Raw genomic sequence first — 23529 nt, 5'->3', positions numbered from 1 at the left:
TTGTGAGACGTCTGGACACTCCCTTAGGGGAGACAGTTCTTTGGGGCAGGGTCACTCCTTGCATTCTCCTGTTGTTGCCAATACCGACATTTCCCCAGAGGGCACGGACTGCGGCATAACAGTAGCGGCAGCCGTTTACGGCTACTGCGTTTCCGGTTTTCAACCGGAAACATAACTCCCGTTCTGATACTTCCGCCACCCACGATGGTCACGGACTATACAGAACGGTAGCGGCAGCCGTTTACGGCTACTGCGTTTCCGGTTTTCAACCGGAAACATAACCCCCGTTCTGATACTTCCGTCACCCACGATGGTCACGTACTATACAGAACGGTAGCGGCAGCCGTTTACGGCTACTGCGTTTCCGGTTTTCAACCGGAAGCATAACCCCCGTTCTGATACGTCTGTCACCCACCATGGTCACGGACTAAACAGAACGGTAGCGGCAGCCGTTTACGGCTACTGCGTTTCCGGTTTTCAACCGGAAGCATAACCGCTGTTCTGATACTTCCGTCACCCTCCGTGGTCACGGACTATACAGAACGGTAGCGGCAGCCGTTTACGGCTACTGCGTTTCCGGTTTTCAACCGGAAGCATAACCGCTGTTCTGATACTTCTGTCTTACCCACCGTGGTCACGGACTATACAGAACAGTAACGGCAGCCGTTTATGGCTCCTGCGTTTCCGGTTCTCAACCGGAAGCATAACCCCTGTTCTGATACTTTCGTCTTACCCACCGTGGTCACGGTCTATACAGAACAGTAGCGGCAGCCGTTTACGGCCACTGCGTTTCCGGTTTTATCGGAAGCATAGGTCCTCTCTCATGCGTTCGCTCGGACAACGGTGACGGGATGGACTGGATGTGGCTGCCGTTTACGGCCGCTGCATTTTCGGTTTTGGTCGGAAGTATAGGTCCTCCCTCATGCGTTCTCTCTGCACCGGTGATGGGATGGACTGCAGACTGGCCTCCGGGCTTGATGGCTTCTGGCCTCAGTCTATGCAGCCTTCATTTCCGCTTTTGCGGTTGCGACGGCTGCGTTTTTTCCGGTCCTCACCGGATTAGGGGGTCCTACGGCACGCGTACGCTAAGGCGACGGGGAAGTGCTGTACGGACCGCCGACTGGCCTCCGGTCTTTTATGGCTTCGGCCTCAGTCTATTCAGTCCTCGTTTCCGCATTCTGTGGTTTCAGGGGCTGCTTTTCTGGCTTTGGCTGGATACGCTGTCTCTTTTTCTGGCTTCTTACAGCCAGAGAGAGAGCAACAGCGGTCGGCATTGTCGCACTCTGTGCTTCAGCCGGGGCAGTTTTTGCTTCACCCCGAGGGTGTTGTGACTTCCGCTTTTCCAGACACGGTGGTTGGATGGCCTCTCCTCTTACCCTTTTCCTCTGAGTCAAGGGATGAGCAGGTGTTTTCCAGAGACACGGGCTCCGGTCTCCGGTTATTGCGTGTTTCCTTCCGCCTCTGGGCCCTCCGTGGTATAAGCCTTCGGGCTTTCTTCACTTGGCTTTCTTTACTCTCACTCCAGTCAGAGTATAAGTCAAAGTGATACTCCGGTACGCGAGTTTCCGGTTTCCGGGTTACTCGTGCATCGTTTTTTATGCCACTGGTCTGTGACCTTGGTCTTTGTCGCCTGCTTGTCCACCCCAACTGTGGGTCTGAGGCTAGCGAACAGACTTGTTTTCCGGAAGGACGTCAGCTGTTTTGGCACACTCTTTGGGTGCCTGTACGGCGATGACAACTTCCGTTTGGTTGGGAAGAGGGAGTTTTTCCTACTTCGGTTTGGAGATTCCTCTTCTGTGGTATACCATTTTTTACAGGTTCTTGGGCTATTTCATCCCATACCTGAAGTGGTACCCCTGCCGTTTCTGTTCCTTTTTCCTGTCCCTCAAGACGAGTTACGGAACAGTTTTGGCCTTAGCTTGTTTTGGCTACTTGGGCTTCGTCTGACACTCGTCCTCTGCTTCTCCGCGGTCGCCTTGTCTGGGGACCCGGATTTGGCTCCCTCTACTGGTTTCCAGTTATGAGAGACTCGGTTGTGGCTGTTTCAAGACGCATCCTTCTCTCTTAGGAGGAGATGGGACGTCCGTGTTAGATCTGGCATCTTTAGGAGACCTTCATCATATTTTTCGGTCCAGGACGGATTATATTGATTTGTTTACACTTGGTGTAGATCAATACAATGATGTCGTCTTCATTCTTTGTTCAACCTTTCCTAGGGTGAACGAAGATCAGGTGCTTTTATCCTCTCTTCACCTCGCTCACGCGTTTGGGTGTCGACGGGATTTGATTTCGCTCTTTAGCGATGTTCACACAGCGAGTTAAGTCCACCGGCTTGAGCATCTTCTGGGATCTCTTCCGGTGGGTTTCGGGCTGACCTTCGGGTATGCTGGCTTCTGGCGGTCAGGGTGACAGTCGTTTCAGCCACAATTTGCTGTTCCGGTCACATTTCCGGTTAGCCGGAGAGTTGTTCTCTTACTGACGTCATGGTTACGTCGGCGCTTTAGGAACAATGACTGACTTATGCGGCCGGTGTTGGTCTTTCGCTGGGTCAGGCTCTGCCTTTCTCGAGCAAGGACTGGTTCTGATGTTTCGTCCAAACTTAAGTTTCACTTAAGTCGTCCTCGGAGGTGACATACAGATTTTCTGAGGGGGCATTGTCTTCGGCAATATCAGTTCGAAGGATCATCCTTTGTGGCTGACCTTCTCTCTCAGTTTTTTGATTAGTCCTCTCCTCTCGGCAGAGGGCTAACTAATATTCCGAAACCTTTGAGTCATTCCTTTGCCGGTGTTCAGCGGGTATTTTGGAATGGCGTCTGGGTTACGGGCTCTGTGGCTCTTAGCCTTAGTCTGTGCGTTGTTCGGCAGCGTTTAGCTGCTTGACTTCGTTTTTTCGGGTGCCTATGTCTGTGGACCCGACGCTTTCTTCATCCTCATTCTAAAATGAGGAGAGTTAGAGCGACTGCCGTTGGGTTGGGTTTCCTTTTACGGTCACCTTTCTACCACAGGCAACAATGACTAAAGGGTTTTGCCTCTTGTCTGGCCTTCCGTCTCTCAAAGACGGACAGACATTTTCTGGTTGGTTCGTCCAAGTTTCAGCTTTCTCTCGACTTGGCTACGAACGTATCTTCCAGCTTTTCCGGAGAATTTTTTCTCGGGAATTTCCTCGACTGCTTGGCGCCACGGTTTTTTGATGCTTATCAGTCTCGCTTTCAGTCTGGGGTTTGGATTCTCTTTCGATTTTCCTACAAGCAGACTGAATTGCGTACTCTTTTGTTCTTGGAACTTATGTACGCTGACGCTCTTTGTGAGTTTTCGTCATCGAGTTGGACTCGGGTACCTGGTACTCGGACGTCTCTCTCTTTCCTTTACGTGGTGATTGGTCGCCCTTCTTTTTGAGCTGCCTCTCTTTGTCCACGCTTCTTGTTGGGTTGAACTTTCCTTCCTAGAAGAAGAAAGGGGGGGGGGGGGTGGCAGATTGTCTTTCCCCCTCTACTTAGCTCGGGTTCATTTAATCCAGAGCTTTGGTCTCTCTCTGTGCCTTTTCCCTTTTTTGTCCGTGGGATTGATCGAAGGTTTGGGCACAGCTTACTAGCCCTCTGAGGTTTTCCTTTGGCTAGTTTTGATTAGAGACTCCTTGGCTGTCAATCAGGTTTGTTTCTCCGATCCCTTCCTGATTTGTTGGCAGCGTGCCAGTTCCTGGCTAAGGATTAGTGTGAGTTACAATTTTCTTTCCACCGAGCCCTCCCTGCCTTGTTGGCATGGGGCTACTTCCTGGCAAGGTTTTTAGAGTGAGTTAGATTTTTCTTTCCCACCGCCTTCTTGATGATTATCTGCTAATGTGATTCGGAGTAAGAATATGAAATTTAATGAAAAATTTCTAAAGTAAATTTTGATTTAATTAATATACTTACCCGAATCACATATTGGATTCCCTCCCGCCTGCCCCGCGTATGGTTTTGATGTTTGTGTAAAAGCCGTATGAGGGTAGGTAGACACGTGGAGTTGTGGGAAGTGACGTGTGCACACCAATATGGGAGGTAACTCCCAGTGTGACTGCTCATTACCTAAGCTACTTTCGCTTTCGTTTTGGTGATGGGGTTGCTTCCCTTAGATAGGTAAGCGTTTTTCAGTGCTAAGCATCTCATGTGACTCAATGCTAATGTGATTCGGGTAAGTATATTAATTAAATCAAAATTTACTTTAGAAATTTTTCATTAAATTGGGTATACATTTTGGGAACATTTTATTCTCACTTACATATCGAAATATGTATTGCTGGTGAGATATTTTCAAATGGGCAACACAGGGGTATTGCTATAATTTATTGTGCAACTTTGCCATAAAACTTATCATGGGCAAATCAGTTTGAAATCTGCATATCAGTAGTTAAGACAATGCATGAATAACATTGTTTTTCTCTGCTGTGAACATTTATTTTGTTTTCGTGAGTGTGTAGCATAACATACTGTGTTCGGGTCTCAAATCAGTATGTTTCTGTGTTGCAGAAAGCGACCAAGAAGTATGCCTTTGAAAAGGCAGATGTCCCAGTTGAATCAGATTACCTGGAAGTACATTACGCAGTGAGTATAAACATTGTTATGTAGTAATTGTCATTGTCCATTCAATGAAAGATGTGATGTACTTTCAAGCAGGAAAAAAGGGGAGAGGGAACATATGATAGTCAAATATGCCCAGACATTAGGCAAAAATCACCCTATTTCGTTAGCTCCAAAGATGCAATGTATTTGTTTATTTTTTTTTATTTTTATTTTTTTTTTTTTTGGGGGGGGGGGGGGTCGGGTTGTTAGTCATGGGTCACTTGTAGACTTTTTGTGCATCCCAATTCCTATGTTTGATGTTAGCTTCTTTTTTTTTTCCCTCACACAGATTGATTGTACCAACTACCATGCTTAATTTTTTAATTTTTTTTATTTAATAAAGTTTTCTGATCAAAACTGAACAAATTCTAGATTGAGCTAGAATGTAAACCAGCTGTGCAATAAACTTGATCTGCTGTGAATCAGGCGACCAGAATCCATTTCAGCACAGAAAGTGCACACACAACACATTTTAAAACTGTAACTGCAAATATGGAAGGGGAAAAAAAAGCCAAAGGTGGCTCCTATGACCTTGAATTTACCCCCAGCCCTGCTCCTGCCCTACAAATAACCAAGTGAATGAATGAAAATAAAACATTTCACCTTGACCTGTTTTCCAGGCTGACCTGCCGGTTTTGCCCTCTGACCTTCACGGTGAGACCTTCAGTCATGTCTTCGGCACTCACACATCAAGGTAATTGATTGATCGACAAGAGCTTAGAACTGTACCCACGGAATACGCGCTATATAAGCTTCATATTGATTGATTGATTGATTGATAATTGGTTCAGTTTGTCCCTTTCTGTCGTCTCTGAGTCTTACAATTCAAGGTAATTCATTCTGTTGCGTCATAGTCAACTGTCACTCACGTTTGAAACTAATGCGTTCACTTAAATTACTTTTCATCGGCTCCTACACCTGATGGTGGTTTATTCAGGGACATCACTTTCTGTCGTCACTTACCAAAAAAAGTGACATTTCAAGGTTGTTTGTTTAGTTACATCACTTTTTTTTCGTTCATTCACTTTCTGTCGTTCACATTTCAAGTTTTTTGTTCAGTTAAGCCACTTTCTTTCATTCATTCACTTAAATAACTTTCTTTCGTCGCTCACACCTCATTGTTATTTGTTCTGATGCTTTCTATTTGCACTCATTTGTGTGTATGTGCATGTGTGTGTATATGAGAAAAACAAACAGTTGTTTTGACCTGTGTGTTACTTGTCATCTTGCAGCCTGGAGAACCTGTTGATTGACCGCAAAATGAAAGGCCCTTGCTGGTTGGACCTGCATGGAGTCCGTGAGTAGTGCACGTACACAATCCTGTGTACCTTCATAGTTTCGCTGTAATTCCAAGGGCAGGGCTCCCACTTTTCCGCAAATAAGCGTATTTCCACATCACAAGGAACAAAGAAAAGAAAGCAAAATATCACACAATGTGTGGTTCTGTCTGCTTTAGAATGTGTAAAACGTTTGTTATAAAATTATAAAAATTTAGTAGAAGTGCAATGCCAAGGCACTGCATACCCCCAGCAAAGGACAAATCCGCTCTCTCTCTCTCTCTCTCTCCCTCTCCCTCTCCCTCTCTCTCTCTCTCTCTCTCTCTCTCTCTCTCTCTCTCTCTCTCTCTCTCTCTCTCTCTCTCTCTCTCTCTCTCTCTCTCAGTGGTCTGCCCTTACCACCGGAGAAGGACGCAAATTTCGGAGCTCCGCAAAATTTGATAAGTATCTTCTCCTAAGCTACTATTGCCGACCGAAAATGTCACAAACGGGACTGCCACATCGCCTGGAACAGTTCCTGATCAACTTAGTTGACGAAGTTGGGCTATCTTCTTGGAAAATCCAGGGGGAAGGTGACAGTACAACAGTTGTGCTGAGGTTTGCTGGGCCGCCATCAGACCAAGCCAGCATAGCTCACTACAGGAAGAAAAGCAGGTCACAAGTAAAGCGTGATGAAACAAGAAGAAAGAGCTTCGTGCAACGCAAAGCAGCTGAAGCGGAACAGAACACAACGTCATCAGTAGAGGCCCTTGTCAACAATAGCCGTGCTTCTTCTACCCAACACGTGCAGGATGTGCAAACCAGTGTCACTCACGCACCTGCCCACTGTGACACTGCAAGCTCAACCACGTGCGAGAATGTCAACCCTGGGGTGTGTCGTGCTGTGACGTCACAGACAGCAGACGACGAAACCACTATAGCTGAACTGGCAGCAATGGACCGTGAGTTTGAACCAGTTGATGTCTACGACTTAGCCTCACACTGCTCAAAGAACGTGCGACTTAAAGAGAAACTGTTAAACAGAAAGAGGAACCGCACTCTCACCAAAGTAGCGTGCGAAAGAAAAGGTGGAAAGAAGACGCTGATTGCAAGGGGAGACGACTACGTCCTGACATACGACTGCGAAACAGCACAGACAACGTCATTCCAAGAAGAGGAGGAAACGCCCCCGTGTGTCCGGCGTCTGCCCCAAGTCGACCGCAACGTCTTCGGAGAAGAAATCGAACATCTCACTACTGACCTTCATGTTGTGTCTAAACTTGTACAGTGCTACCTCCGTGCCATGCCAGACTGACTATTGTCGCTAAACTACAGGGCACACATAATTCATGTGTGTTTGTGACAAACCGCGATCGATATGGAACAATACCGTGTTGTTCGAAACGGAAAAGTTATTTCCCGACTTGGATTACAAGTTGGATGCTTCGGACCGAATCACGATGCATTGTTTTTGTGTAACAGACTGAAACCAATGTGTACACTGATGTTCGTGGATCGTTCGATTACCCAACCCCCCAGCACCCCTTTGCTATAAACAATATGAGTTTTCGCAAATAAACATTCTGATTCTGATTCTGATTCTCTCTCTCTCTCACACACACACACATTCACACATATACACACACCCCAAGTCACACACACACACACACACACACACACACACACACACACACACTCATTCACACACACTCATTCACACACATAGGCCCAACACACAAACACATACACATTCTCTCTCTCTCTCTCTCTCTCTCTCTCTCTCTCTCTCTCTCTCTCTCTCTCTCTCTCTTTCTCTCTCTCTCTCTCTCTCTCTCTTACAAACAGACACACACACACACATATTTACATACGCATGCATGCACGAACGCACACACACGAAGGAAGGGAGATAAACGCGCAAAACACTGGAGAAGATAAGGAAGAGTAATACCCGGCTTCGCCGGGACACTGACCTTCTAAAAATAGTAACGGGGATATGGATTGAGCGTTGTGTTCTAAAAATAGTAACGGGAATATGGATTGACGCCACACGAAGGAAGGGAGATAAACGCAAAACACTGGAGAAGATAAGGAAGAGTTACTGGGAATGGATCTGGGAAGATGAACAGAAAAACCAAAATCGGTTCAGCGCTGCGCGCTGAGAGCACGTGTTGAAAATTCTCATCGACCAGGTTGTGTCCGGGGTCTACCTGAATATGCCCACCAAATTTGAAGCAGATCCATCGAGAACTTTGGCCGTGCATTGCGAACACACACACACACACACATACACACACAGACACACTTACGCACACACACGCACACACACACACACAGACACACAGACACACACACACACACACACACACAAGCCGTATATATATAGATGCACGCATGCACACACACACAGGCCCCCCCCCCCCCCACACACACACACACACACACACACACACACACACACACACACACACACACACACACACACTGACTCACACAAATCTCATACACACACTCATACGCACATAGACAGGCGGACACACACACCTTTACAAACAAACACACATACACACACAAACATGCACACAAACTCATGCACACACATACACTCTCTCTCTTTCTTACACACACACACACACACGCACGAGTAATGACTCATGCACGCACGCACACACACTCACACACACAAACACACACACACACAAACAGTAACACTAACACATGTGCACAAAATGGGGGCGCCTATTGCACCCACCGTATTTTAGTTAGTATGTTCCCAATTTTTGGTGAACTTCCATATTTAACTGTAGCCCCTGATCGGGCACAACGAATCCTTCTTTATCATGTATTATCGGTATGAAAATTTCTCAAGTCGATTACAGTATTATAGCGTTCGTGGGATACCTCCAGCTTCACTGGGATAAGATGGTTGTAGTTCCTGAGTTGAAGACATGCTGGTTTTCTGAGAGCAAAGAGAAAAAAACCATGAAGGAAAGTGTGTGTGTCCTTCCAGTTTCTTGTCTGAACAACTTTCCACATCTGTGTATGTGTGAGTACATACAGACCACAGTTTGATGATTGGTACTTTTTCTCTCACCGGCACGGGAGGTCGTGGGTTTGAACCCCGGCCGGGTCATACCTAAGACTTTAAAATTGGCAATCTAGTGGCTGCTCCGCCTGGCGTCTGGCATTATGGGGTTAGTGCTAGGACTGGTTGGTCCGGTGTCAGAATAATGTGACTGGGTGAGACATGAAGCCCGTGCTGCGACTTCTGTCTTGTGTGTGGGCGCACGTTATATGTCAAAGCAGCACCGCCCTGATATGGCCCTTCGTGGTCGGCTGGGCGTTAAGCAAACAAACTTTTTCTCTGTGTGCATCAAAATGTCTTGAAAAGTCTAGTTTCAGTGCGAACTAAAATCCAGTGTTATTTCATGTGACCTTGACTTGTTTGTATTTGTTGCAGAGTCGGTGAATCCACCAATAAGTTGGTGCAAAGTAGAGGTAAGTACTATAAAGCCTTAAATTAATAAGGCAAAGTCAACTTCACAAAGCTGGTTTCACAAAGTTTTGGCAATGACTTTTCAGTAAAATGATTTTGCAAAGTTGACTTCACGAAGCTGACTTCACAAAGTTTTGGCAATGACTTTTTAGTAAAAAGACTTTGCGAAATCGACTTGAGGCTCAATAGAGGATGTTGGGAAGTAACTTTGTTCGGTTTGTATGGGTTGTGGAAGAGTTAATTACTCTTGCTTTTATTGAGGCAAGCTATGTAGGACAGAGTGAGAGAGAGAGAGAGCTCATGAATGAATTTGTGGTTTTGTAGGACAGGATGTTATACTGTATTTTCCGGGTCATAAGGCGCGACTTTTTTCCTCGAGTTTGACCCCTGCGCCTTGTATAACGAAGCGCCTAATCCGTGTGTGAAATACAAAACAAACAAAAAAATTGGGAAAAAATCATGGGGAACAAAACGTGACAAGAACTCGCCTCCATCTCGAATACCGGTAGTCGTTTTTTTTAATTCCATTACACAACTCACACTGATCATCACATTTCTCAGCAGTTTGATTTCATGACACACCCTCACACAGTCACACAGCAACCATGCCGAAGACGAAGCGACTTGCTTACGTTTTCGGAGGAAGCATGCTGGGTATTTTTGTGTTTCTATAACCCACCGAACTCTGACATGGATTACAGGATCTTTTTCGTGCGCACTTGGTCTTGTGCTTGCGTGTACACACGGGGGTGTTCGGACACCGAGGAGAGTCTGCACACAAAGTTGACTGAGAAATAAATCTCTCGCCGAACGTGGTGACGAACTCACGCTGACAGCGGCCAACTGGATACAAATCCAGCGCGCTACCGACTGAGCTACATCCCCGCCCTAAAGTAAGGGCTAATTTACAGACATTGGGACAAGACAATCTAAAAAAGTAAGGTCTTAGGCCAAAACAAAAAAAGGTCTGTTTACGGTAACCCGACCGACCCTATTTTTTTCGCGCGACCCTAGACTTTTTTGGCATTTGGGGGGGGGGGGGGGGGGGGGGGGGGAATCTTTTTGGGTTTTTTTGCAAAATAACGTAAAAATATGGTTTTTGGGAGAGAAAAAAAAAATCCCGACCTACCGACCCTATTTTTTTGGCCTATGTTACCGTAAACAGACCTTTTTTTGGGGGGGGCCTAATAAGGGGGTAGGGGTGGTGTTTGTTCACTGTAGCTAGCGCTATCACAGAATTGTTCACTTTGTGTTTTGTTTTCAGGCCGTGGTGTCCAAACCTGACAATGTGACCATCAGCGCTGCCTCTCTCCCACCCCCACCTCTCGTCGTCCTGACGCTCAATCTGCGCACACTGCCCAACCCCAAGACACATCAGAATGAGGTGAGTGTGTGTGTGTGTGTTTTCTTATAGTTATCCTACATACGTGAGAGAGACACCCGTGAGATAATAATCGTTCAAATCACACGTGTGTATATTATGTAAATGAGGTCATTTCAAGCAAGTCTGGCAGGGACCTGTTTTTCAACTGCTTATGATGCCAAAGTCACTGAGACAAACGTCATTAGAGAAAAAAATTGTGTTCGCTAATTACCCTCGATGAATTTTTAGAACTAACACGTCACGCCACACTTTCAGAGTGACGTTTCTTTACTTTGACATAATAGATTGCACGAGGCTTTAGAAGAGACCGATGTTCCAAAACAAGCGTCTTCAATTTAGCTGCATCGACTGCAGGACATATTCAGTAAAATACACGTAAGTACAGTATGTATAGGATAAACAGAATACTACATGGCTTGCTGTGTCGTACCAGATTTACACGAGTTGCTTTTTCAAATAGTGAACAGCTCGCTTTCGCTCGCAGTTCAATATTTTAAAAAGCAACTCGTGTAAATCTGGTACGACACAGCAAGCCATGTAGTATTCTCTATATATATATATCTATTTACTGTATTGTTATGCAATTGAAAATATGCTTGAAAAAATACTTATAACAGCTGTATTTTTTGTTGTTGTCTGTTGTTACTTCTCTCTCGTTTTCTTTACCTTTGCAGTTGGAGTGTGTAGTTCTGTCCAAATTGATCATGATTATTGATTGGTCATTTGGTTGGTTTTGAAACATTTTGTGAAAGTTACAATATATTTTGGTGCGCGTTTATCATTTTTGTGCGTGTGTACCAGGTGGTGGGGGCAGCTGCCCTGATACACAGTGACTTCCACATGGACAAGCCAGCTCCCGACCCCATCTACCAGCACTACTTTTCTGGTTTGTACAACTCTGCAACATTTCTTACTCTCGTTTTTCATCTTTGAACTCTGATATGGATTACAGGATTTTTTTCTTCATTCACCTCATATTGATTGTTTGTCTGTCCACTATAAAGTCCATTGGGTCGACGTGCTTGTCTGTCCACTATAAAGTCCATTGGGTCGACGTTCTTGTCTGTCCACTATAAAGTCCATTGGGTCGACGTGCTTGTCTGTCCACTATAAAGTCCATTGGGTTGACGTGCTTGTCTGTCCACTATAAAGTCCATTGGGTCGACGTGCTTGTCTGTCCACTATAAAGTCCATTGGGTCGACGTGCTTGTCTGTCCACTATAAAGTCCATTGGGTCGACGTGCTTGTCTGTCCACTTTAAAGTCCATTGGGTCGACGTGCGTGTCTGTCCACTATAAAGTCCATTGGGTCGACATGCTTGTCTGTCCACTATAAAGTCCATTGGGTCGACGTGCTTGTCTGTCCACTATAAAGTCCATTGGGTCGACGTGCTTGTCTGTCCACTTTAAAGTCCATTGGGTCGACGTGCTTGTCTGTCCACTATAAAGTCCATTGGGTCAAAGTGTTTGTCTGTCCACTATAAAGTCCATTGGGTCGACGTGCTTGTCTGTCCACTATAAAGTCCATTGGGTCGACGTGCTTGTCTGTGCACTTTAAAGTCCATTGGGTCGACGTGCTTGTCTGTCCACTATAAAGTCCATTGGGTCGACGTGCTTGTCTGTCCACTTTAAAGGGGGCAGCCCTTTAGAATGACACGGTATTCTGGTTACCTGTTTTGGGATTTTTAGCCTTTCTCTGTGTTAGAATTGTGATAACTAGGTGTTGAAGTATGAATGTCATATTTAGTTTATTGTGGGAAAAACTGAGCTTGCTTTTGTTTGTGTTTTCAGTGATCTCAAAGCCAAACGACTTAATCTTCCCTTTTGATTTCCGGGACAAAGTTCAGCGTGAAGTGAGTTTATTCTTCTACTTTTACTACAGTTCATTTTCCGAATTTTGCACTGTTTTTATCTGTGTGTTTTTTGTGCACATATTTATGTTCAGTGTCTTAAAAAAAAAAAATCTGCCTTTTCAAAAAAATAATTTTATATGTGTAAGTGAGATAGCTTTTTTTATTTGGACGGTCTAGTTTTAGTTGAAATACTTGAACGTTTTCTTGCTTTCAGAGCAAGAAAATGAAAGTGGAGGTGCTACCCACGGAGCGAGCGTTGCTGGGTTTCCTGCTTGCTAAAGTTCACAAAGTTGATCCCGATCTCATAGTGGTGAGTTGGTATTTGTTTATTTAAAACTGCAGTTTCTGTTGTTGGTCCATTCATGCTGATTTCTTACTGTTTCAAAGGTCGTTATGCACACACATTCACACGCCACATACAAACCGGCACGGTTGGCCTAGTGGTAAGGCGTCCGCCCCGTGATCGGGAGGTCGTGGGTTCAAACCCCGGCTGGGTCATACCTAAGACTTTAAAATTGGCAATCTAGTGGCTGCTCCGCCTGGCGTCTGGCATTATGGGGTGCTAGGACTGGTTGGTCCGGTGTCAGAATAATGTGACTGGGTGAGACATGAAGCCTGTGCTGCGACTTCTGTCTTGTGTGTGGCGCACGTTATATGTCAAAGCAGCACCGCCCTGATATGGCCCTTCGTGGTCGGCTGGGCGTTAAGGAAAAAAAAACACACAAAAACGCCACATACAGATATACATACATACGAACACATGACCACACAGATTTTTGCACCAATATTCCACAACCTCCCTAATCCCCTTCATCACCCCAACTACACACACCTCTGACACGGGGTGGGGACGCAGCTCAGTTGGTAGCGCGCTGGCTTTGTAGCCAGTTGGTCGCTATCAGCGTGGGTTCGATCCCCACGTTCGGCGAGAGATTTATATCTCGGAGTCAACTTTGTGCAGACTCTCTTCGGTGTCCGAACACCCCCGTGTGCACACATGCGCACGAAAAAGATCCCACGTTCACAGCGAAAGTCTCAGGGCTTGGAAAACACGAAGACACGCATGCATCATCTCTCGTCTCTGATTATCATGATCGTATTTCGATACTTTGACGAGACAAACCCAATACTGGTGTGTCGAAGAAGACAGCCACAGCGGACTTGTTCGAATCAAAGTATCACACCATATCTTCAGCGTATTACCAATACCTGTCCCAATATAGACCAGTTGGTCTAAGAGGACGTTAAACCCTAATAGTCTCTCACACCGCTAACACCCTCTGTTTTAAGCCCAGATTTGTTGAATGTTTTTTTAATTGCAGTTTAATTTCTGTAATTTGAATAATGTGTTCTTGTAGTTTTCAGCAACAAAGTGATCATTGTGACATTCTTGTTTTCCTCTATCAGGGTCACGACATCTACGGCTTTGACCTGGACATTCTTCTGCACAGAATCAGCGCCAACAAGATTCCTCACTGGTCCAAGATTGGCAGACTCAAGCGTACCGTCATGCCAAAACTCTCTGTACGTATTATTCATCCCTTATAGTTATGATTATGCCTCCAAATGACAACACAATGCTTTATTTTTCTGTATTGGCTATTGCATGCTGATAACAGAAAAACGTGTTGGCTGTCTGTATTGGCTATTGCATGCTGATAACAGAAAAACGTGTTGGCTGTCTGTATTGGCTATTGCATGCTGATAACAGAAAAACGTGTTGGCTATTGCGTGCTCATAACACAAAAACTTGTAGATTTCCGTGTTCAGACTTTTTCATTGGATTTACTGGCCATGAAGCTCAAGTTTTCCTCTACCTTACCCTCGCCCCCTTCCCTCATACCCACCTCCTCGTCTGATACAGTGGAGCCCCCCTTTTACGAGCTCAAAACATTTGAGAAAATCAGGTCTTAAAATGGGGGTACATTCACAGAAGATATGAACAGAAAATCTGAGAAAACAGGGGCTTAAATAAGTTAAAAGGGAAGGAGTCTTGAATTGGATGTCTTAAAAGGGGGTATCCACTGTACCTTCTTCTTCTGCGTTCGACAGACTGCACGATTTAGAGTCTCTCTCCGAGGGATGCCGCAAAGCTGGTCGTGCGGCGGAGTTCATATGCCGTTCCACTGTACTCACTTGTCTTAGAATGTTGGGAGGTTTTGAAGCAGAGCGGCCACTATTTAGTGCCTGTCCATTTGAGGCAGGCTTACAGCCATTTTTACCATTTCATCATCTCATGAATGCAACAACATTTATCACCATTTTTCATTCATTGGCTTGCGACTTCCTAGCAAGCGGCCGCACATTTCGTCAAGCTAAGTTGTGTCTACTTATTGTTTGTCTGTACACTTAGAAGACCGTTGGGTTGATATATTTGCGAACGTTTTGTTGTTGTTGGTCAAATTAAACGTTCAAACATCTTACCTTTCTTTTTTTTGGATTCATACAGGGAGGTTATGGCAAGGCAACCTTGGCAGAAAAGTCGGCCATGTGCGGCCGTCTGCTGTGTGACGTGAAGATCTCGGCCAGAGAGGTGATTCGCTGCAAGAGCTACGACCTGACGGAGCTCACCTCCCACATCCTGCACCAAAAGCGACAGCAGCTGGACTACGACCAGATTCGGGAGATGTATGGGTGAGCAGGCAGGACATTTTTTTTGCCAGTTGGCAGATTTCAGACATTTTCATAGGTACAGAGAGCGTTCATCACCAGATATGCGTATTATTCGGGAGATGTATGGGTGAGCAGGCATGACTTTTTTTGGGGGGTACAGATTTCAGGCATTTTCATAGCTACAGAGAGCGTTCTTGAGATCACCAGATATGTGTATTATTCGGGAGATGTATGGGTGAGCCGGCATGACTTTTTTCGGGGGGACAGTTGGCAGTTTTCAGGCATTTTCATAGCTGCAGAGATCGTTCTTGAGATCACCAGATAGCATGGTTTTGCTTCAATTTTTCTGTAAAATGTCCTTTGTGGCATGATTTAAGAATCTTTGTACAATGTCATGACTACATGGTTTCTTCTTGTATGTTAGCATTCTTATAGCATTCTCACACTTTTCCATCCATTGTTAAATTGTATGGGCAATACATTATCTTGTGTCTTATGTCTTACATGCTAGGAGTAGATGAGGAAACTCTGTCTTCTCCCCAGTTACTGCAAGTTCTACATTCAGAATCCGCTAATGGAAAATATTATTCTGCTTTGATGGACTCTTAGCTGTAATGGCCTATGTCTGAAAAGGTCAGCTGTATCTCAAATGACGGTGTGTGCAGGAAGTCGGACAGCTTGCTGCAATAGGTGGAGCAATGACCATTGTCTGTGTGTCATGTGACCATTGTCTGTGTGTCATGTGACCATTGTCTGTGTGTCATCTGACCATTGTGTGTCATGTGACCATTGTGTCATGTGACTGTTGTGTCATGTGACTATTGTCTGTGTCATGTGACCATTGTGTGTACAGAAAGTCAGACAGCTTGCTACGATTGGTGGAGCTCATGTTGATGGACACAACCTTCGTGCTGCGCATTCTGTACGAGCTGAACGTCATCCCTCTGGCCTTGCAGATCACCAACATCTGTGGCAACATCATGGTCAGTGCCGGTTTGCTCCAGTTGTGTGTGTCATGTTACTGTTGCTGCCTTTTTTTCTGCATGGTAGATCATAAACTTCCGTCGCAATGTCATGATCAGTAATCACCAACATCTGTGGCAACATCATGGTCAGTGCCAGTCTAATCCAGTTGTGTGTGTCGCGTTACTGCTGCACCACACACACACCCCCCCCCCCCCCCCCCCCCCCCCCCCCTCCGAGAGGGAATCTTATTATAAAGGCGACACTATGAAGAAAATGAAGTCTTACAGTAGAGGGAGTCTATAATGGACGGTCTTGGAAGAGAGGTTCCACTGTACAGTCATGCAAATAGGTGTCAGACATACACTTTTGAAGTTGAACAAATTTGGGTTTTTGTGAAAAATGTTATTTATTTTCAGGGTCGCACTCTGATGGGAGGCAGATCAGAGTGAAACGAGTAAAATGTGCACAATATATATTGATTTGTTTTTAGGGTCGCACTCTGATGGGAGGCAGGGAATGAAACGAGTAAAATGTGCACAATATATGAATATATTTTCAGGGTCGAACTCTGATGGGAGGCAGATCAGAGCGAAACGAGTACCTGTTGCTCCACGCCTTCACGGAAAAAGGCTTCCTCTGCCCTGACAAGGAGTACAAGCAGAAGGCAAAACACCCTGTGAGTACTGGACGTCATCTGTGTTCATGGAAAACTCAACACCTCAATTATCTGATAAACAAAACCCCCCGCGGGTTAGGGGAAAGAATTTACCCGATGCTCCCCAGCATGTCATAAGAGGCGACTAACGGATTCTGTTTCTCCTTTTACCCTTGTTAAGTGTTTCTTGTATAGAATATAGTCAATTTTTGTAAAGATTTTAGTCAAGCAGAATGTAAGAAATGTTAAGTCCTTTGTACTGGAAACTTGCATTCTCCCAGTAAGGTCATAATTATATTGTACTACGTTGCAAGCCCCTGGAGCAAATTTTTGATTAGTGCTTTTGTGAACAAGAAACAATTGACAAGTGGCTCTATCCCATCTCCCCCCTTTCCCCGTCGCGATATAACCTTCGTGGTTGAAAACGACGTTAAACACCAAATAAAGAAAGATGATGAACTAAGGGAAGTAAGCGCTCTAAATACATACGACATGTGTAAAATAGTAAGTGAGAGTTATGCGGAACCAGTCTCCTGGCGTCTGAGGGAGAATAACAAGCACTGAAATCAAGAAGCGACTTGCATCCTCTTTTGAGATGATGTTTATCAGATCTTTAAAATGTTCAACATCCCAATTAGATGATTAATACAGTTGAACCTGTCAATATCCTGGAACGCCGAAGAAGAAGAAGAAGAACCTGTCAATAATGACTGCCCGAGGGACCAACCAAAAATGGTCGTTATAAACAGGTGGTCGCTATGGAAAGGTGAATGAGCGCTTCTGGGGTGTTAACGCGAGACAACTCCTGTGATCTTGCCGCGAGGTTCCGGCGGTTATCATTGGTTTTTTACCGTATAAAATGCACGACTTACACACAAACTGATACCCAAGCGACGTGCTATTTGGGACCAATGCACGGGGTTTTTGACTCGCATGCGAAGCAAAAGTGAGTCTATGTACTCACCCGAGTTGTCCGTCCGTCCGTCCTTCCGTCCGGACGTCCGGACGTCCGAAAAACTTTAACGTTGGATATTTCTTGGACACTATTCAGTCTATCAGTACCAAATTTGGCAAGATGGTGTATGATGACAAGGCCCCAAAAAACATACATAGCATCTTGACCTTGCTTCAAGGTCAAGGTCGCAGGGGCCATAAATGTTGCCTAAAAAACAGCTATTTTTCACATTTTTCCCATTTTCTCTGAAGTTTTTGAGATTGAATACCTCACATATATATGATATATAGGGCAAAGTAAGCCCCATCTTTTGATACCAGTTTGGTTTACCTTGCTTCAAGGTCAAGGTCACAGGAGCTCTTCAAAGTTGGATTGTATACATATTTTGAAGTGACCTTGACCCTGAACTATGGAAGATAACTGTTTCAAACTTAAAAATTATGTGGGGCACATGTTATGCTTTCATCATGAGACACATTTGGTCACATATGATCAAGGTCAAGGTCACTTTGACCCTTATGAAATGTGACCAAAATAAGGTAGTGAACCACTAAAAGTGACCATATCTCATGGTAGAAAGAGCCAATAAGCACCATTGTACTTCCTATGTCTTGAATTAACAGCTTTGTGTTGCATGACCTTGGATGACCTTGACCTTGGGTCAAGGTCACATGTATTTTGGTAGGAAAAATGTGTAAAGCAGTTCTTAGTGTATGATGTCATTGCTAGGTTTAGTTACCCTAAAGGTCGAGGTCAAGCATGTGAGTCGTATGGGCTTTGCCCTTCTTGTTTTCCTTTCTCGTGTGATCTTGCCGCGAGGTTCCGCCTGTTACCAGCTGAAAGAAAGAACGGGCATAACCTCACCAGAACCGCCCATTGTATAGACAACAGCTCATCTGGGATCCTTTGGGAAGGTCGCCTTCGGTAGGTGGTTGTTATGGAGGTTCAACTGTACTTTATGGAGAGGCGGTCGACAGGGCAGGTTCAACTGTACTTTATGGAGAGGCAGTCGACAAGGCAGGTTCAACTGTACTTTATGGAGAGGCGGTCGACAGGGCAGGTTCAACTGTACTTTATGGAGAGGCGGTCGACAGGGCAGGTTCAACTGTACTTTGTGGAGAGGCGGTCGACAGGGCAGGTTCAACTGTACTTTATGGAGAGGCGGTCGACAGGGCAGGTTCAACTGTACTTTATGGAGAGGCGGTCGACAGGGCAGGTTCAACTGTATTTTATGGAGAGGTGGTCGACAGGGCAGGTTCAACTGTACTTTATGGAGAGGCGGTCGACAGGGCAGGTTCAACTGTACTTTATGGAGAGGCGGTCGACAGGGCAGGTTCAACTGTACTTTATGGAGAGGCGGTCGACAGGGCAGGTTCAACTGTACTTTATGGAGAGGCGGTCGACAGGGCAGGTTCAACTGTACTTTATGGAGAGGCGGTCGACAGGGCAGGTTCAACTGTACTTTATGGAGAGGCGGTCGATAGGGCAGGTTCAACTGTACTTTATGGAGAGGCAATCGACAGGGCAGGTTCAACTGTACTTTATGGAGAGGCAATCGACAGGGCAGGTTCAACTGTACTTTATGGAGAGGCAATCGACAGGGCAGGTTCAACTGTACTTTATGGAGAGGCGGTCGACAGGGCAGGTTCAACTGTATGTTATGGAGAGGCGGTCAACAGGGCAGGTTCAACTGTACGTTATGGAGAGGCGGTACGTCGACAGGGCAGGTTCAACTGTACGTTATGGAGAGGCGGTCGACAGGGCAGGTTCAACTGTACTTTCATCTGTATTGAAAACTAAATATCCAAATTAGAAAACAACAAAATAATCAGTTTAAGTAATTTTCTCTTAAAATGAGAATATATTTTCTGTCACAAAAAAAATTCTTTTACCTTGGCGTAATCAACTACTTTGTGTGTCTGTGTGTGTTTGTCTGTGTGTCTGTGTGTGTTTGTCTGTGTGTCTGTGCATGTGTGTGTGCAGCAGGCGGAGGAGGAGGGGGAGGATGAAGAGGGAGGGGGGCCCAAGAAAAGTCAGCAAGGACGACGCAAACCTGCCTATACCGGGGGCTTGGTGCTGGAACCCAAAAAAGGTAACAGGGATGGCTTGAACCGGTCATTTCTGGTATTTTAGTAGGCAAAATTTAAAACTACTGAAAAGAAATTGGCAATTGGAGTATGGCTGCCTAAACGGCTGGGGGAAAAATGACCATTCATGTTTAATCCTCCTCATGCAGAAACAGGAGTGTGCGTCTGATTTGCACTGCAGCCCATGAATGCAGAAGATGAGATCCCCAGACTGGTTTGATATTTGTTTGTCACAGTTTCCCTTGGCCCTAAGCTAATGTTCTTGCCATCAGAATGCTTTTACCAAGGCAGTCATAGTCATACTCAGTCTTCGGGGGGTGTTTTTGTTGGTACTGTGGAACTCCCCTTTTAAGGCCCCCCCCCCAAATTTAAAACTTCCTCTCTTTTAAGACCTTGCTTTTTCAGATGTTATGTACATAACCTCTCAGATTCTTTTAAGTCTTAAAAGGGGGGTTCCACTGTAATGCTGAAGGTGTGTTGTGCAGGGTTTTACGACAAATACATCCTCCTGCTGGACTTCAACTCTCTGTATCCCTCCATCATCCAGGAGTTCAACATCTGTTTCACCACCATCACACGCTCTCAGCAGACCACAAAGGTAAGTCATTTGTTTCACCACCATCACACGCTCTCAGCAGACCGCAAAGGTAAGTCATCTGTTTCACCAACATCACACGCTCTCAGCAGACCGCAAAGGTAAGTCATGTTTCACCACCATCACACGCTCTCAGCAGACCGCAAAGGTAAGTCATATGTTTCACCACCATCACACGCTCTCAGCAGACCGCAAAGGTAAGTCATTTGTTTCACCACCATCACACGCTCTCAGCAGACCACAAAGGTAAGTCATTTGTTTCACCACCATCACACGCTCTCAGCAGACCACAAAGGTAAGTCATTTGTTTCACCACCATCACACGCTCTCAGCAGACCGCAAAGGTAAGTCATATCTTTCACCACCATTACACGCTCTCAGCAGACCACAAAGGTAAGTCATATGTTTCACCACCATCACACGCTCTCAGCAGACCGCAAAGGTGAGTTCAACATCTGTTTCACTACCATCACACGCTCTCAGCAGACCACAAAGGTAAGTCATCTGTTTCACCACCATCACACGCTCTCAGCAGACCACAAAGGTGAGTTCAACATCTGTTCACCACCATCACACGCTCTCAGCAGACCGCAAAGGTAAGTCAACATCTGTTTCACCAACATCACACGCTCTCAGCAGACCGCAAAGGTGAGTTCAACATCTGTTTCACCACCATCACACGCTCGCAGCAGACCGCAAAGGTGAGTTCAACATCTATTTCACCTCCATCACATGCTCGCAGCAGACCGCAAAGGTAAGTCAAACAGAAATCCCGCTATCTTCTAAAACGGTCCCGTGGAAGTGACATCATTCACGGAAAAAGAGCTAACCTTGTTTTTTTGGATGCTAAATTAACTTTGCAGATTAGCATTGGTGTGCGTTGTGGAGTTAATTCAGCTTTAACATTATTTTTAACGTGCCAATCTGCACAGAAAGTAGCCTGGCTGAATTCCATGTGGAGGAGGCCTCCAAGGCTGGACAAGTTGATTTTCACACAAGAAGGTCTCTGTTAAAATATCTCATCCCTATGGTGAGATTTCTATTCAAATCTGTATAGGGGACTTTTTCAAAAAAATGCACAGATTTCAGACGGACAAAACGGAAATATCCAACATCAAAAATTTCAAAATTTTATCAGGCATAGTTATTAAACATCCTTTCGTCTATCTTGTGCCAAAATTTGCGAGCTTAATAACAACTGCAAATGTATCTAAAAATAAAAAAATATCCACTACATTTATAAAAATGGCTGTGCAGTTACCATAAACAAGTTTTATTTTTCCTACATACAGGCAAATCCGGATAAGACGAAATTGAAGGGACCGAATTGTTATTGTGTCCTATCCGAAATTTCGACTTGGTCATAGTACCGTGAACTACGAAAAAAATCAAAGAGACCGCTTGAGTATCAGTCAAACAACTTGTGATAATGCATGTTTCAGCTACTAGGTACTGCCCTGCCTTTGATCTGGCCCACACACAGATTTCCACTCTGTTAAACTCGGTCACTGACCGGTCACTGACCCCCATGCAGGAAGTGTTTCCTCTCTCAGATATGACAGGGGAACCACCTCTCATGGCAAAAACTGGGTCATTGACCCCTGGGAAGAAGGTCGTGTCTGTAAACAAGGCCACCCAATGCCTTTGATCTGGCCGCACACACAGAGCACACAAGACTGAACAAAGACTGAATGAGAGGCAACCCACAATTTGAATTCTTCTTCTTCCGTATAGTAACCACGTGGTTCACCCGTGAACACACACAAACACACACTGTGAGTACCACTCGCCTGCCCCCTCCTAACTTCACTTCATACTTTATTGCGTGCCGACTGACCAGTCGGTGTGGCGTCCGTGTAGAGAAGAAGGGAATAAGGTTACACAATGCGCTAGTGTGAGACGCCAAGTTTCGTGTTTCGAGTTGCTGTAGTAAATATAGAGTAAATTTTGTCTTTGGGACTGACTTTCTGTTGTGTGCTATCCGTCTTTCGACTTACGAAAGAGAAATCCCATTTCGAGCTCAGGGTACTTTGTACACATAGATAAAGAGGGATAATTCCGGACCAGAATTTCTTTGTGTGCTAAGCGAAGTTTTGACTTAACCGTTTGTGAGTTAGCTGGATTTGCCTGTAATTGTTTTCCAAAAGGCAAGTTTTCATATAGCAAATGCTATGCAAACCCAGTGCTAAAGAATGGATACCAAAATGTATGATTATTAATGCAATTATTTAATCCAAATTAAAACAAAATTGTAAAACCTGCGAGCAAAGGACACCCTTGGGGAACCTTGCCACTGTCCTTTGTACAAAGGTGTCCTTTCTTTTGAATATGAATGCGCAGACATTTTTTGGGAAGAAAAAACCCAGCCAAATAGTTTTATTCTAAACTGTGCATTACATGTAGTCATACAGAAAGTGACAAAGAAAACAAGTTCAACATGCAACATGTATGTACAAAACCAGAATCAGTCTGGCTTGGTTCAGACGCACATCTTCAGAATGCTACTCAAGTTCATGACAGCTGTCAGCATTTCAGGGTGAACGGAGAACGAGCGAGAGAGAGAACGAGCGAGAGGGAGGGAGGGAGAGAGAGAGAGAGAGAGAGAGAGAGAGAGAGAGAGAGAGAACGACTGAGCGAGAGAGAGAGAGAGAGAGAGAACAGAGAACGAGCGATAGCGAGAACGAGCAAGAGAGAGAGAGAGAGAACGACTAAGCGAGAGAGAGAGAGAGAGAGAACGACTGAGCGAGAGAGAGAGAGGACGAGCGAGAGAGAGAACGAGCGAGAGAGAGAAAGAGGTGCAATCGGTTTCTTATCTGAAGCAATGGGCCATTCACGGGAATATTCTTTGATCGAGCTCTCGAAAACCACTCGAAGAGTTCGCCGTTCAATTTCTTTATCACATCGACTCTTTCTTCTAAAGTCAGAAATTTCCGTTTTGACATGATGAGACCGCGATCGACGAAGGATGAGACGAAGATGCATCACAGTACAGAAAGTAGAAACCCTAACTTGTTTTTGTTTGTGAGTTCAGTTTAATTCACGGCATCGACCAATGAGCGTGCACCATACAAA

At 45.1% G+C, this 23529-nt stretch overlaps 1 protein-coding gene across 1 annotated transcript in view; it reads left to right on the top strand.

The window, feature by feature from the left end:
• Nucleotides 1–23529, top strand: part of LOC138946007 (DNA polymerase alpha catalytic subunit-like) — a 63983-nt gene that overhangs the window by 11855 nt on the left and 28599 nt on the right. Inside the window, exons 8-21 of the mRNA XM_070317551.1 lie at nt 4506–4580; nt 5219–5292; nt 5831–5895; nt 9315–9352; nt 10615–10734; nt 11536–11620; nt 12525–12586; nt 12807–12896; nt 13994–14110; nt 15036–15220; nt 16053–16182; nt 16725–16841; nt 19759–19867; nt 20348–20460. Of these exons, the coding sequence (XP_070173652.1) occupies nt 4506–4580; nt 5219–5292; nt 5831–5895; nt 9315–9352; nt 10615–10734; nt 11536–11620; nt 12525–12586; nt 12807–12896; nt 13994–14110; nt 15036–15220; nt 16053–16182; nt 16725–16841; nt 19759–19867; nt 20348–20460 (1380 nt within the window). The remainder of the gene's footprint in view (nt 1–4505; nt 4581–5218; nt 5293–5830; nt 5896–9314; nt 9353–10614; nt 10735–11535; nt 11621–12524; nt 12587–12806; nt 12897–13993; nt 14111–15035; nt 15221–16052; nt 16183–16724; nt 16842–19758; nt 19868–20347; nt 20461–23529) is intronic.

The sequence above is a fragment of the Littorina saxatilis genome, linkage group LG13 (genome assembly GCF_037325665.1).
Source record: "Littorina saxatilis isolate snail1 linkage group LG13, US_GU_Lsax_2.0, whole genome shotgun sequence".
Taxonomy (NCBI): Eukaryota; Metazoa; Mollusca; class Gastropoda; order Littorinimorpha; family Littorinidae; genus Littorina; species Littorina saxatilis.
This window is presented reverse-complemented; position numbering and strand designations above follow the sequence as displayed.